Genomic DNA, 14,100 nt, shown 5'->3' with positions numbered 1-14,100 from the left:
CTTCCCGGAGTCACGTTTTCTTTTCTTAGGGTTGCTGACGACCTTTGCATCATCATTAAACCCTGGAACCTCCTCCTTAGAAAAAACCTCCGCCTCCACACTCGGATTCCCCAAAGGATTCCCAACAGGCGCCTCGACCTTGCTCGGCTGATCTTGGTCAACCCCGCCAGCTTGACCACTGCCCTCCCCAATAGCCTCCCAGCCCTGACTTGCCGAAGTGGTCACTGAAGAGTCCTCACCACCCTCAACATCCCCTTGGATGAGGCTCATGAGATTGGCCAACGTCTTCTTCCCACCAGCCATGGAAACTACAAAGCAAAAAGACAGCTATAAGTAAAGAAGAAAAGAGGAAAAGTGCTAAGGATGCAAATGTAAAAAACTCACCAACATATGACCGACCGGCCTCTCGGTCCCCCATAACCATGCGAGGATTAAGGTTTCTCTCACCAAAAATTGCCAACAAGATATTAGCAATATTACAATCTTTCAGACTTAACCAATCATAAGAGATCTTTATCAGATAATCGGATCCCGCCCCGAAACTCCAGTAAGTCAGGATCCGCCTCTCCCCCTCGGCAGTAAGTCAGAAGGGTTGATGACCTTCAATAGGACTAACCTTGAAGAAAGTAGACTTGAAGCCATGATAGGAATCCTCAAAAAGGCCAAAAATCCTACGACCTTGTTGGGCCCTAAAAGACATATATCCCTTTTTCGCCTTCTCCTGGCGAAAAGGGTTTGTGAGAAGGAAGAGGTAGAGGAAAACACTCACAGAAGTTGGGAGCTCCAGATATTCTCACATCATCTCAAAGTATCAGATGGAAGCCCAGCTGTTTGGATGTAATTGTGATGGAGCAACATCACAGCGGTTCAACAAACCCATGACGAAGGGGGAGAAGGGCAAACGAACCGTAGAGTCGTGAACATGGGTTCATAAACCCACATCCAATCGGCAACACAGGGAGCCGCCAAATTCTTCTGGCAAACACGCTCCCAAGCGGCAGGAACATAACCCTGATAAAATGCCTCCTCGGGACCACCCCCACACAAGAGCCCCACCTGGCGCAAATTTTGAAAATCCTCCTTCGTGACCTGGGAAAGGGGGTCCCTCACGTCGGAAGACACCCAGGCGTAATGGTCAACAAAATTGGCTAGCGGTCACTGAGCCTGATTCGGGAGAATGGGGCGCTCGGCCATACCTACAGCAGGGGCACCACTCAGTCAGAACGGGAGGTCGGGAACCCACAAAGAAGCAAAAGCAAACTAAAAACTCCTAAAGTCATCTCCTACGATTAGCCCAACACTAACCCAGATCCTAAAAGTAAATTCCCAGAAAAACCCAGTGGCGCCCCCTCTAAAAGGAAAAAGAAAGCAAGAACAGACAAAACCCAGGCATGCATACAAAAAATGCACGAAGCAGAATATGCAGAAATCAACAAAGCAACCAAAAAGGGAAAAAACCATAAAAACGACGTACCAAAAATATTGAATCCATAAAATGATGAGCAACAAAGAAAGATCCAAGCAAGAGAAGAGGCACCATAAGCAGAAAGCAAATACAGCAGAAGAAGGAAGTAGGAAACAACAGCGGCGCAAGAGAGTAGAAGAAATAAAATGGAACTGTGGGGGGTTACAAAGTAAAAATAAGGAGAAAAGTGTAACCGCCGAGGAAGAGCCCCAAAAGACAGGGGCTAATTTGCCATTTCACTCAAAATTTCAAATCAATGAAATGATGGCATTTAATGCCCAAGCGCAGAAGCCAAGAAGGCAGCATCGAGAAACGGGATGACTACACGTGAGAAACACGAAACGCCACCAGCGAGTTCATGAGAAGAGGAACACGCCCCGTCTCGGCGAGTAGGACAAACGCGCCCAGCCCCGAGCACCAAAACTCAAAGCCGACGCGTTGGGGGCACTGTTACGGACCACCGAGTCCAGCCCACTAGCTGACGGATCGGGGCACCACTCCTGACCCAGGCCCAAGGCACCCCACGAAGGAAAGCCTGGCGGGTCGGGTCCTAGAATGCCCAACCCAGGGCCTACCCGACCTGCCATCCATGCGGCCCAAGACACCGGTCGGGTCGGCACCTTCGGATCATGACCCGAAGTCCCGACCCGGGGCCGGAATGACCTACCCTTCCCACGTGGATTACGACAGTTCATAGAAGCTTCTTGGGCAGTGGGCTAGGTCATTCTCAGGGCCCGCTTCACGCAATATAAAAGGGAAGAGGTCAGCTCTCTCTCCGAGGTACGTAACATTTTTGCCTAATTCGACTATCACATCGTACAGACACTGACTTGATCGTCAGAGTGTCCTTGCAGGTGGCCACCCCCCTTACTTCACACCACCTCCGACGTCATCAGCACGTATCCGCCCTCACTCCACGTCAACCAGGGTCTCGCCCGTTTCCCTGATCACAACCTCAGGTAACGAACATATTTCGATCTTCATCCACTATCCATTGTTCCCTTGATTTTTGGAGCCGAAAATTTTCATCTTTGTCTAGGATCTTATTTAACTCCTTTTTAAGGGTAGCTTCCAGTTCATCCAAAAAATGGTTGCGGCCGCAGCTGTCGCTTCTTTGAATACCTACTAAGCTATTTGAATTGGTTCTTTTGATTTCAAGAAAATGTTATCAAAAGTCTTTGAATTTCACTTTTTTAGCTCTTCTCTTATATTGGATAAAGTCGAGTTGAGGTTGTTGTTGTTATTCCAAGGATTGTACAAAAAAGATTCATACTACGGATCGGATGAAAAACATGATCTCAAATCTGAAGGGTCTATTATCTCTTAGGTTGTTGGTGTTGTTATCCTTGATAAGGAGTGGATGATGGCCAGAGTTGGTACTATGAAGAATTCTCACACCGCTTCTTGGTACTTGAGCCACTATTTGGGATTACAGAGAGCTCTATCCAGCCTTTTGAAGACTCTCTCATAACCATTCTATAGAGATCCCTTCCAAGTATATCTACTCCCCACAAAGCCAAGTCAATGAACCTGCATTTGTTGATCCAATTGGCGAAATGGTTGTTGTTTCTAGCCTCCACCAGGCTACTTCCCTTTTTCTTATTTTGCTCTTTGATCTCATACCAATCTCCCACCAAGATCCAAGAATTTGTAGCACTTCTAGCGATGTTTTGAAATCTCAGCCAAAGAAGATTTCTGATATGAGGCTGTGGAATAGCGTACACAACAGTTAAGAATTTATTTTTCTTGCCAGGCACCTCAATCCTAACATGAATGAATTGTTGATTAGTTTCCAAATGGGTGATGGTGAAGGCATTACCATTTCAACAGATCCAAATTTCTCCAATGAACCTTCCCGCTTCTTCAATGATGTAGTTTTCAAAATCCAAGTTCCTAATGGCATTCTTAGCTTTTTCACCACTGATCTTTGTTTCCATGGAAATAACCAAGTCAGGATTGTACTGTTTGCGAAGCTCTTTACAGGTTTGGCTAAAAGGCTTACTAGCCGCCCCTCTCACATTCCATGAGAGAGTAATTATTGGAACAGACTGGGTGCTTAGTTGATCTACATATCAGTAGATTTTTCATCTCCTAAAGCATTACAATTAGGTGTTTCAAAATTGACGTCCCTGATTAGATTTTCCATTTCAGTTTCCATGAACTCTTTTATAGTCCTCCTTTTTTTCCTGGATCTGGGGGTTCCTCTTCTTCATTTTGGCGTTATTAGTATTGCTCAACTTCATATTCCTTTATAATAGGTTCCAGTATAATGACATTACCCTCCCTCATGTGAGTTTTGTTGTTAAATCTAGTTACTCTGTTTTTGGAATTTTCTTCAATTCTTTCTCTGTGTATATTGATGTTGTTATCTTCTTTTTTTTTTTTTTTTTTTTTTTTTTTTATGTTGTCATTCTCCTTGTGTGTGTTGATCTGTATTTTTTCTTTTGTTGTATTTCTATTTGATGTTTCTTTGTTGTGTGACTCTGTGTTGTTATTTACTCTTCGATAGTTTATGTTGTTATTGACTTTGGTTTGTGCATTGGTGGTCTTGTTGTTACTAGTCTCCATGATTTCTAATTTCCCTTGTTCTTTCTTCTTGTTTTTCTACCTCTGTGTCTAGGACACTAAATCTTGATTTTGAGATGGTGTTTTCTTCTTTATCTTTTCCTCCATGGCTTGGGCCAGCTCCATCTTTCTCAGTTTCTCTCATATTTTTTTTTTTTTACTTGTGTACCACCATCCATGGACCAAAATTGTTGCTATCTATTTCCATCACAGCTTTTCTTTATCCTTAGCTATTTGGATAGTTTCCTTTACTGATTTTGTGTGCTTTTCTACCAATCCAGTTTCCTCTGCTTCTTTGTTGGTCTCCTTAGTTGTTTCATTCCTTTTCCTCCAAATGGCACAATATTTTCTTCATGGTCAGCTTTACCATATGTGAAGCATATTTGATGAATGCCCTCATACTCAACTTGATACACTTCCATTCACCATACATCTACCTAGCAGAGGCTTTGTTAAATCAACTTTCACACATAGTCTAGCAAACTTGCCTCTACATAAGTGTGATGTATTATAGTCTACCTTGCAAATTCTTCCTATCAGGCCTCCAATATTCCTTAGTATTTTTTCATTGTGGAGTTCTATAGGTAGTCCCGTCAATCTTATCCAAGCTGTGATCTTGTCAATGGTTGTTAGAAGTGGGTTGAAGTTGGGCTCCCAAAGCCTTACCACCAAGTAGCGATCATAAATCTTCCATGGTCCTTCTAGGAGAGCAAAGTCCAGATCTTCTTGAGAATAGAACTTGACTAAATAAAATTCATTTCCAAGGTCTATAACATCAAGCTCGACTAATCTACCCCACAGATTTTCAATCCTCTTCATCACTTCATAACCGATTTCCCTTCTCATGAGTTTAACTATGAGGAATCTCCACCATGGTTTTCATAGCCCCCTGTTGGCCTCCCCTTTTGTAATTATGTTAAAAAGCCCCTGACCCATGTCTTTTACATTAATTTTCGCTTTACTTTGTTCTTTCTCTATTCCTCTAGCTCATTTCTGAGTGTTTCCTGTTTCAAGTACAGCTTCCTCATCTATCTACTCCTCTTCGGACTCTAAGCTTTCATCTTCCAGTCCTGGTGCTTCCCCTATAACCATGTTGGCATAAGTCTGATTGCGATTTTCTCCTTCGTGATCGCCTATGACCACGTCACCATAGGTTCAGTTGCAGCCTTCTCCTTCATTTCCTTCACTCGTCATATCAGTGTTCATCTCGCCGCCAGCTTCTTCTTCCTTTCCCTGCATCCAATCTTCTACTCCCAATACTAAAATAGTGGTACCAGAGAAACCTTTTTTTTTTTTGCACATTCTTTAAACTTCGTTGGAGTAAATCTCTTTCTTGGTTTGTTGTGTCTTGCTCGACCAAAGTCCCATCTCTAGTCATCTTGCCGATTGGAACGTTGAAAAATGACGTTGGTGACAACATAGTACAGAAAGAAAAAAGATAGCTAGTTTAGACTTTTCTTAAAAACTTTTTTTATTAATAATACTTCTATATGCTAATTTTGAAAAAAAAAAGGGGGGGAGGAGAAAGAGGAGTTGGGTCATGGCCACCTTAGGATCCTTTTAAGTCTGGAAAAAGACAAAGATAATATCCTATTAGCCAATGAGACTTAGCTCACACGGCATTCTGTCCCCTCCCCATCTCAAAGGTCTCGGGCTCAACTCCTACCAACGGCAACCGAGAAAGAAAAAATGGTAAGCATGTGAAAAGTGTGTGGGTGTGGGTGTCTGTTATACCTAGACTTGGGGGTTGTCAAATCCACTGACAAAAAAAAAATCCTATTAGGATTTCCTTTGAATATGAAATGAAGAAAAGGTGAGAGTTCAAATTAGATAAAAAGATAATTTTTTTTTTGTCATGCAATTTAGTTCTTATATAGATTTTTTTTATCAATGTACCACCTTTTTTAAAACAAATTATCCGGATATCATATTTTTTATTATTATAATTAATCATAATTACAAATAAAATAACAAATCAATTGTCACCTTAGTGAAAGTTGAATAATTAATTTTAAAAAATATTTTAATAATAAATTTCCAAAAAAATAACACATTAATAAAAGAGTCTCTTATTTATTATTCATATTTCATTACATGAGAATTAAATATAGCCAAAGAGAGTAGAAACTAAAATTATGGTATTTCATTCATATAAATAGAATTTACCAAAGAATATTCTTTTAACTTTGAACCTAATATGATAATATGATATTCATATCTTAAAATACTTCGAAGCCAACCAAAATATTTAACGGTCTACACGTCTCAAACGTAAATCCCATAGACCCATACCCATCAATCTAGATAAGACATTCTATGGCCTCAGCAACACATGCATATTGCACAGATAGATAACCAAGATTTTTATTTTTCGTCAAAAGATTAGAAAGATTTGAAATTTGAAAGTCACCGAATCTTACAGCAATACAAAAACTCAGGACAAAACCCACAGGCCCAAAGTTAAATCAAAATGGGAAATAGGATCCACACACTACAATGACAGGATCACATGAGACGACGAGTGAATGGGACACAAATTCAAGGGGAAAGGAAAATCTAAGATTAGACTGATAATTTGACACAACAAATACAAGAATTTATACACAATCATAATATCACACGTTTTATACAAGCAGGCCTGGTCCTAGTTACCCCCCAATAATCAATAATTATTACCAAACTACATGATTGTCATCCTACTTGATGGCTAATACACAAAACACACAAGCCTAGAACTAGAGCTATCATCTCTGTCAGGAACATTTTTTTAATGGCATAGTACAAGTCTACAAGAGAAAGCCACTCTACTCCATGAATTTGGTTAACTCGGTGCTTAATCTGTTATTCTGCAGCAGCCTCTCACCTTTGTCATTCTCGATCCATCGACTGAACATGTGAGAAATGGCGGCCACCTTCGTCTGCATACAAGTTAAGAACATCCACAGAGGATATGCAGAACTGAGTTTAGTACTACTACAGTAAAAATGACGATTGACTTGAAAACAGAATAGTAAATTTAGATGATTTTTACAGGAGGAATATAACTAAACTGTGTTTTAAATAGATTGGATCAAATTAATGCAGCTTGCTTGGTACAGGCAAAAAGAAAAGTGGAAAAATTGAAATAGGAGTACAACAATTTGGGCATTCTATCAAATAGCATGAGTTGAACAGCTACGGGTGTTATTCCATTTTCTGTCATTAACTTTAGTTAGCAAATTCCCAGCAGTTCTTCAGTCGGCTTCCTTTACATGATCTTGTAATTAAAAAATAAAACAGAGGGGAAACATTCTTTCAAAATAATGCTTCCTTTAAACGTTCTTTTAAACATTCTTCATTCCCCTCCAATGCTTCCCTTAAAGAAAGATCCTAAAAACCGGAATTATTTTGAAAATAAGGTGACACTTGTGTAATTAAAGATGATAGTAGAAAATAAAAGCAAAAACAGAGAATATCCAAACAAAATGAAACCGAAAACAAGTTTTAATATTCCAAAACGGTTAAATTTCACCATTGTATGTCAACATGCAAACAAATTCAAGTTACAAGCACAGAAATGTGAACTAATAAAAAATTTATTATGATTTAGCACATAATAGACCCATTTAACAATTAACACCCAAAGTATGGTTATCCTATTCTGCTTTCCAAAAGATATATCACTTCTGAATGGATAAATCACATTAGATAGTAATGAAATAAGGCAAACAAAATGAAAAGTACCACTTTCACCATCAGAAAGATCTGTCAGTCTGGCAATTGCATCAATTAGAGCTTGTTCATGTTCCTGCATTAAATTAATTACTGATTATTCATTGACACACCATTCACCAGGGGGAGTGGTTTTTTGGGAGGTTTTTTTTTTGAGAGAGAGAGAGAGAGAGAGAGAGAGAGAGAGAGAGAGAGAGAGACACCTGTCAAGTTGGGAAGACATTAGTTTGCCAAAAAAAAAATGATCAACCAATATTAACCAAACAATTTGATTCAAAGGTTTTCAGCTACCTCCTTAACTAGTGTGTCTGTATGAAGTATTTGTATATCCTCTGGGGTCTTTTTTCCAATACCATTTTGTGTTGACAGGAAATCTTTCCTAGATTGCCCCTTTGGGGCTCCTCTACCTCTTCCTGCAGCTACTCCTGGAACACTATCACGTCCTACAGACCTATGTATCCCTTGACCGGATCCGCCAAAACCCCCACGATTTATTCCAGGATCCTCACCTACCCATTGTATATCTTCAGGAGAGATCTGCAGTTACAATAATACCATGCATGAATTAGCAAAAAACAACGATTAATACCATTTATCTGAGACTACTTTTCTTGTCATACAATCAGTAACCACAGTCATCAAGGTGAAATTGTTAACATTATACTTGTTACCAGATGAAAGTGAAACTAGTAATGTTACATCATGCCAGTTTGAAAGTTTCCTTTTGTGCTTAATTGAAAAATTGTATTTTAAGTTAACGGCTGGTGTATATGTAATAAAGCATGAAAAATGAAATTAAGGGTGAAAATACTAGTAAAAATGGCATTACCTGTATTTAGAGGAAAATATTTCATGATTTAACTCATTAAGTAACAATAGTTTCCATCAGTATGTCATATCTATTACTGCAACTATGCAATTAGTATTAAAATGATATATTCGTGCCACATTGCATAAACTTTAACTACGTATAGAACCATGTCACACCATACCTCTGAGAGATGTACCCATTCCCATGTTTCATTTGTACTCCCCATGTCATAAACCAGATTATGTCGTCCCTAAACAAGTTAATTGAAGTAAAGTGTCTCAGCTAGGCACTAGCAGACAAAGAAATATGAAAGTGATTAAGAGTTGTCGGTACATCAGTTGGATTGTAGTCAGCAATAACAGCTTCATAGAAGTTATTGTCATCTGGCCATCTTGTCCGCACTCTCCTACCAATTAATGAATTAAATGATGCTCCCTCAGCATGCTCACCCATGACAGCACCAGAAGTAACTCTATTAGGCAATGGATTCCTTCCGCCTGGTCCTGTTGGTGGCTGCAGCTTTAATGAAGATCCACCAGGTACCATCTGGCCCTGAAAACAAAAGTCGAAATAACCTAATGATGTCGATCACATACTATTACACTCTTTTAATGTTCTAGTGATCTAATCTATTCTTTAAGTTTTACCCTAATAACAGAATTTATTCAGTGGCTGGCAAGGAGCCAAACCCACTGTCAGTGAAGTTAAACAAGACGGATGAGCACTAAAGATATGGTTTACTTACAGGTTTTTGCTTCTTGCCCTTAGCTCCAGGAACAGATCCACGTTTTCCCACAGATGAAGAGGGCTGGTGAGGTGTCGCCACTGGTTGGGGGTGAAATGGAGGAGAAGGTCCACCAAAAGATTGTGACGGAACAGATGCTGTTATCTTCTGCTTCTTGTTACGAGAGGCAGAGACTGTAGGGCTTGGAATTGAATCATGAATCGCTTGCCCAGTATTCAGCAGGCCAGGTTGGTGGCCTCCTCCCTGTCTCCACTCCCTAGCATTAACATACAGTATAGTGTTCAATGCAATTGAAAGGGAATGACAATGTTGATTAATCAAGCATTGACCAAAAGTATATGAAACCTTATCCTTCGTATGACATCATCTGCATTAACGCGGCCTAGAAGTTCCCTATGTTCCTCATTTGATAACCTCAGTTCTTTTCTTAGTTCTGTTATCAAACTTTCCTTCTCCTGAAGAAAATACATGTCATGTAGCAGTCATTTAAACCTGACCAAACAAATTAAAAAATATTAGATAGATGAAATCAAAATAAAAAATGTACCCAAGTAATGGCATCAGCTTGAGCTTTAAAGGCTCGTAGAACTGAACTGTATGCTTCCTGCTCAAGTTGATGAATTTGAGCTTCCATATCAACATCCGGGTACATCCTGGGGAATGGAATTGAACCTACAGCAGATCTTCCATTTCCAGCAAGACGTCCCCCTCTGGGAATCCTATTCTGATGTGCTGGTGGAAGATCATCATCAGTTCCTGCGCAAGTTAATGGATACAAATATAAGTATACAACAGGCAACTGGACCATAAATTCTTGCAATATATAACAACCAGATCTTTTCAGCCTCAGTAAAAATCTCTCTCATGACACAAGCATAAGCGAAAAATACTTTGTAAGAATGGAACAGTCCTGTCCATCAGGACTCGAGTTAAATAAGTTCTAAGATGCTAAACATGTTGAAATAGACAGCAATTAAAAATAGAACTACCTGTTGGTTTTGGACAACAGAACAGCTCTGACTTCTCAAATAGCACATTCCTAAAACCCTAAACAATATTATCTATTATCATGTAAACTACTAATATTACTTCCCAAAACATAAAAGGGAAAAAAAATAAATGCTTTCTTCATTTTAAGAATATTTCCCGCTCTTCTTGCATCAAATCATTAACCGGCTAATGGTACCTTTTGCCCCTTCGACGCGTCTTTGACTACCTCACCATCCACAACACCATAAAAAAAAATGAAAAATAAAAAAGATAAGCTCATTTTACAAGAACACTCATGCTTGCAGTTTCAGCACCAAATAACACTGTCAACAGAAACTTGAGTTTGTTGACAAAAATAAGTACAAATATCTCAATTTACACACAAAAAAGAAAGAAAGTAAGAGAAAAGAAAAGAAAGAATCATTTGCATCAACAGAGCACACTATGAAGTTTCTAACTGGATTAAACAAAACGAAACTTAACCCTAGATTTCAACAGCATAGCATAAAACCATAAGAATTCGGGACCAAGGAGAAAACCTCCCCATCCTCAAATAACCACAAATACACAAGCTTGATCAGGTAAGAGAAGAGTAGCAACGAAATCCAAGAAAATGCCCTAACTCTAGAAACCCTAAAAGTAAGTTTTGATTTTTCACATAGATAGACGAAAAAGAAAAAAAAAAGAAAGCAACTAAGAAAGAGAAGCTCACCACTACTGTCGTAGGGTTCGTAGTCCATAGCCAGTTTGCACCGGAAATTGAAGTGCCCAGATCCAGAACCAAGTTGAACGCGCAGAAAAACCCTTTCTTTTGTCTTTCTGCACCGAAGTTTGTGTGTGTGTCTGTGTGTTTGTGAGAGAGAGAGAGAAACACAGAGGGCGAATCAGGCGCGGGGAGTCGCGGGGGAGAGGAGTGTATGGACGCAGGCGGTGGTTGGTGGTGGAATCGAAGAAAGTTTGCTATGGAAATCTTTTTCCTGTCGGGTCGGACTCGGACAGTGTTATGGGTGCGAGTCGGCTTTTCTTTTCCAAGTAGAGACACTAATGCTGAGTGAACTACCAACCTGTCACTGTCCTTTCTCACGAAGGATAATGCGATTTTTGACTACTTTGATCTTTGTTTTTGGGCAAAGTATTTGATGGAGTTGTCCATGCCAGCTCCATTTGATGAAACTGTTAAAAATATTTATAGAATTAACCCAATTCATTTTGATGTATTTATTTATTAAACCACAACATTTTTAAAAATTAGCTTTTAACCTCGTATAATTTTTTTTTTACTGAAGATAGAGAGATTCAAATCCGAAATCTCTTAAATGAGTATGAGAAGACTAATTAGCTTTTAACCTCATAAATTAAAAGTAGAAAAAACAAAAATATCATTTACTTTTATGATTTTATCTCTGAAAAACGGTTAGCAGCGATATTAATACCAGAAACTTTTTTACTTATAAATTAAGTTTAGTAAAATTATTAAGTGAATTATTGACTTAAAAAACTCATAATAAAAAAATAATTAACATCTTTATGATTTCTGTTACGATATGGATGTCCATATCCATCTACTCAGCATGATTTATTTTTCCTTTGAAGTTGTTGAGTTAAGAAATTAACTAAATTAATTAATGATGATAAACATTATTTTTGGGCAAAATAAATAATTAGTTTTAAATGTTAATAAGTATATGTTGCTAATTATTTATTTCATGTTGCATGCCAAATTCATTTTAAGCAGCCCAAATGGTATAATAATAATTTAGCAAGGCTGATGGGTAAATAAACAAACTCAGCCCAAAAGAAACAAAGCCAAAGGATCTGATGGGCCAACCGGGTTGCTTAATGGAAATTCAATCCAAATCCATATCCATCTCACAAAGCTTCTTTTGTAAGATTGAAGTCTTCTCCCTCTTGAAGTGCAACGTTCCTCTACTTTCTGACCAAGTCAAATCAACTTCAGAAAAGGTAAGAAAGAGAGAGAACTTCTTCACTAAGCTAGAAACCAAAGAAGCAAGAAAGAGAGAGTTGAAGCTTGAAGCACAGAAGCTAAAAACAGAAATTCCAAACCAAATCAAGCTTAAGAAAGGTAATCCATCTCATCTTGCATGCATTAGATCTTCATCCCTTCTTCCCAACTCTTTGCTCTATCCGAAAATGGCATTCAAAAGAAAAGTTGATCTCTGTTCTTCACTGCTACAAATCCACGGTCACAAGAGATTCTTGGGGACCAAGTTGCATCTCTATGGTTCAGATTTGGTTGACCATTGGAAGACAATTTCGGTTACTCCTTCATGGCTTTCAGTCAAGTTGGAAAAGTCAGAAACAAAGGTCCTACTTTGATGTTTGAGAAGAAAAAGTGAGCTTGTGGGTTGGTAAAGCTCAGTGCTCAAGGAGTTGACCTAGGAAAATGAACCCATCAACATGCAAGGAGATAAAAGAGGTTTGCTGTTCATTCAGAAACCAAAGAGAGAAAACCAGAGTGTGAGAACAGTGTCTTGAAAAGGAGTTCCTCTACTTGGATAATGCTTACTTTCAAAAAAACATTTGGCCAATACTGAAGAACTGTATCTAAGGTTTGCGAATCTGGTTTTGTACATAGCAAAGAGGCTGCTGATAAAGTCAATCACCTTCATGTTTTACTGATTGTAATGTACTTTTCTAAGTTTATCTTTCTGTAATTTCTTGTGAGAAAAGGCATTGTGAGAAAGCTAAAAAAAGCCATGAGTGAAAAAAGGCTAAGTGAAACACTTGAGAGAAAAGCTTAAAGTTATTTTCAGATTTCTTTAGGATGGTTAAGTGTCTTGTATCTTGTACCTGTAAGGTATCCCTTTCTTAGTTGGGTTAGCACTAAGAGGTATAGTTAGGTATTAGCATAGCCAATGTCAAGTTAGGTTAGAACTTGAGTGTGAAAAGATTGGGTCAATCCTATGTTATTGGTGTATGTAATACTATTAACTATAGTGAAATTCTTCCATAGTTGTGGAGGAGACTGAATGTAGGTTGCATAGCACAAGGCAACCGAACCAGGATACATGCTGGTGTTAGCTTTTCTCTTCTCTGTTGTGTTCTGTTTTCTGATATTCATGAGACAAAAATAAATTGTCTCATAAATTTCCGCTGCTGAGTTCAAACAGAATCAAAACTGCAAATTTGTTTTAAAAGGGTAATAACAGCAACCAAAAAGGAAGGCATAGATTCAACCCCCCTTCTATAAGCCTACCACAACCTTCAATTGGTATCATGAGCTAAGGTCTCAAGAATCAAGCTTAACCGCTTGGAGCAAAGATCCAATGCCGAACAACTTGGGCACAACCACAGTTGCTTACACCCTCACTGAAGGCCAGTCAAACAACCGGCCACCTTTCTTCAACGGGAAGAACTATTCCTACTGGAAAGAAAGGATAAGGATCTTCATCCAATCCGTTGACTTCAACATATGGAAGATCGTTGTGAGCGGTCCAAAGATCCCAACAAAAACAAGTGCTGATAGAGTGGTGACTCCAAAAGAAGAAGCTGAATGGAATGAAGATGATAAGAAGAAGATAGAGCTGAATGCTAAAGCAATCAACCTTTTTCACTGTGCTATCAGCTTTGAAGAGTACCGGAAGGTGTCTAGATGCAAGACAGCTAAAGAAATCTGGGAAAAACTCCAGGTTATTCACAAAGGCACTAAACAAGTCAAAGAAACGAGGATTGATATGCTGCGAAAAGAGTATGAGATGTTTAGCATGAAGGATGGAGAAAGCATTGATGAAGCGTTTGAGAGATTCTCAATCATAATCAACAATCTTGATGCTATGGGTACAAACTATGCAG

The 14,100-nt window shown here is 38.9% G+C and overlaps 1 protein-coding gene and 1 long non-coding RNA gene across 3 annotated transcripts; both read right to left on the bottom strand.

The window, feature by feature from the left end:
* Positions 1-6,567: 6,567 nt before the first annotated feature.
* Positions 6,568-7,836, bottom strand: LOC110272402 (uncharacterized). Its single transcript, XR_002365873.2, has 2 exons — positions 7,754-7,836; positions 6,568-6,948 (listed from the first exon to the last, which is right to left on the bottom strand). It is a non-coding gene; the product is annotated as an uncharacterized LOC110272402 (long non-coding RNA).
* Positions 7,837-7,992: 156 nt separating this feature from the next.
* Positions 7,993-11,399, bottom strand: LOC107458807 (protein EMSY-LIKE 4). 2 transcript variants are annotated; one of them, XM_021127851.2, is made up of 7 exons: positions 11,000-11,399; positions 9,845-10,053; positions 9,643-9,752; positions 9,298-9,553; positions 8,886-9,104; positions 8,734-8,802; positions 7,998-8,278 (listed from the first exon to the last, which is right to left on the bottom strand). In XM_021127851.2, exons 1-7 carry the CDS (start codon positions 11,025-11,027, stop codon positions 8,015-8,017), a joined length of 1,155 nt encoding a protein of 384 aa, XP_020983510.1. In that variant the 5' UTR covers positions 11,028-11,399; the 3' UTR covers positions 7,998-8,014. The 2 variants fall into 2 exon arrangements, with proteins under 2 accessions (XP_020983511.1, XP_020983510.1); XM_021127852.2 differs by lacking the exon at positions 11,000-11,399 and having other exon boundaries at positions 7,993-8,278; positions 9,643-9,789; positions 9,892-10,025.
* Between the last annotated feature and the right edge of the window lie 2,701 nt (positions 11,400-14,100).

Source organism: Arachis duranensis, chromosome 7, assembly GCF_000817695.3.
Source record: "Arachis duranensis cultivar V14167 chromosome 7, aradu.V14167.gnm2.J7QH, whole genome shotgun sequence".
NCBI lineage: Eukaryota > Viridiplantae > Streptophyta > Magnoliopsida > Fabales > Fabaceae > Arachis > Arachis duranensis.
Note: the sequence above shows the minus strand (reverse complement) of the source record. Positions and strands in the feature narration are given on the sequence as shown.

Coding starts and splice junctions, on each gene's coding strand:
- LOC107458807 (XM_021127851.2), bottom strand. CDS start 11,027: ATGGACTACGAACCCTACGACAGTAGTG. Junction 9,753..9,844: donor AAGCTGATGCCATTACTTGG/GTACATTTTTTA, acceptor TATTTTCTTCAG/GAGAAGGAAAGTTTGATAAC. Junction 9,105..9,297: donor AGGGCAAGAAGCAAAAACCT/GTAAGTAAACCA, acceptor TTTTGTTTTCAG/GGCCAGATGGTACCTGGTGG.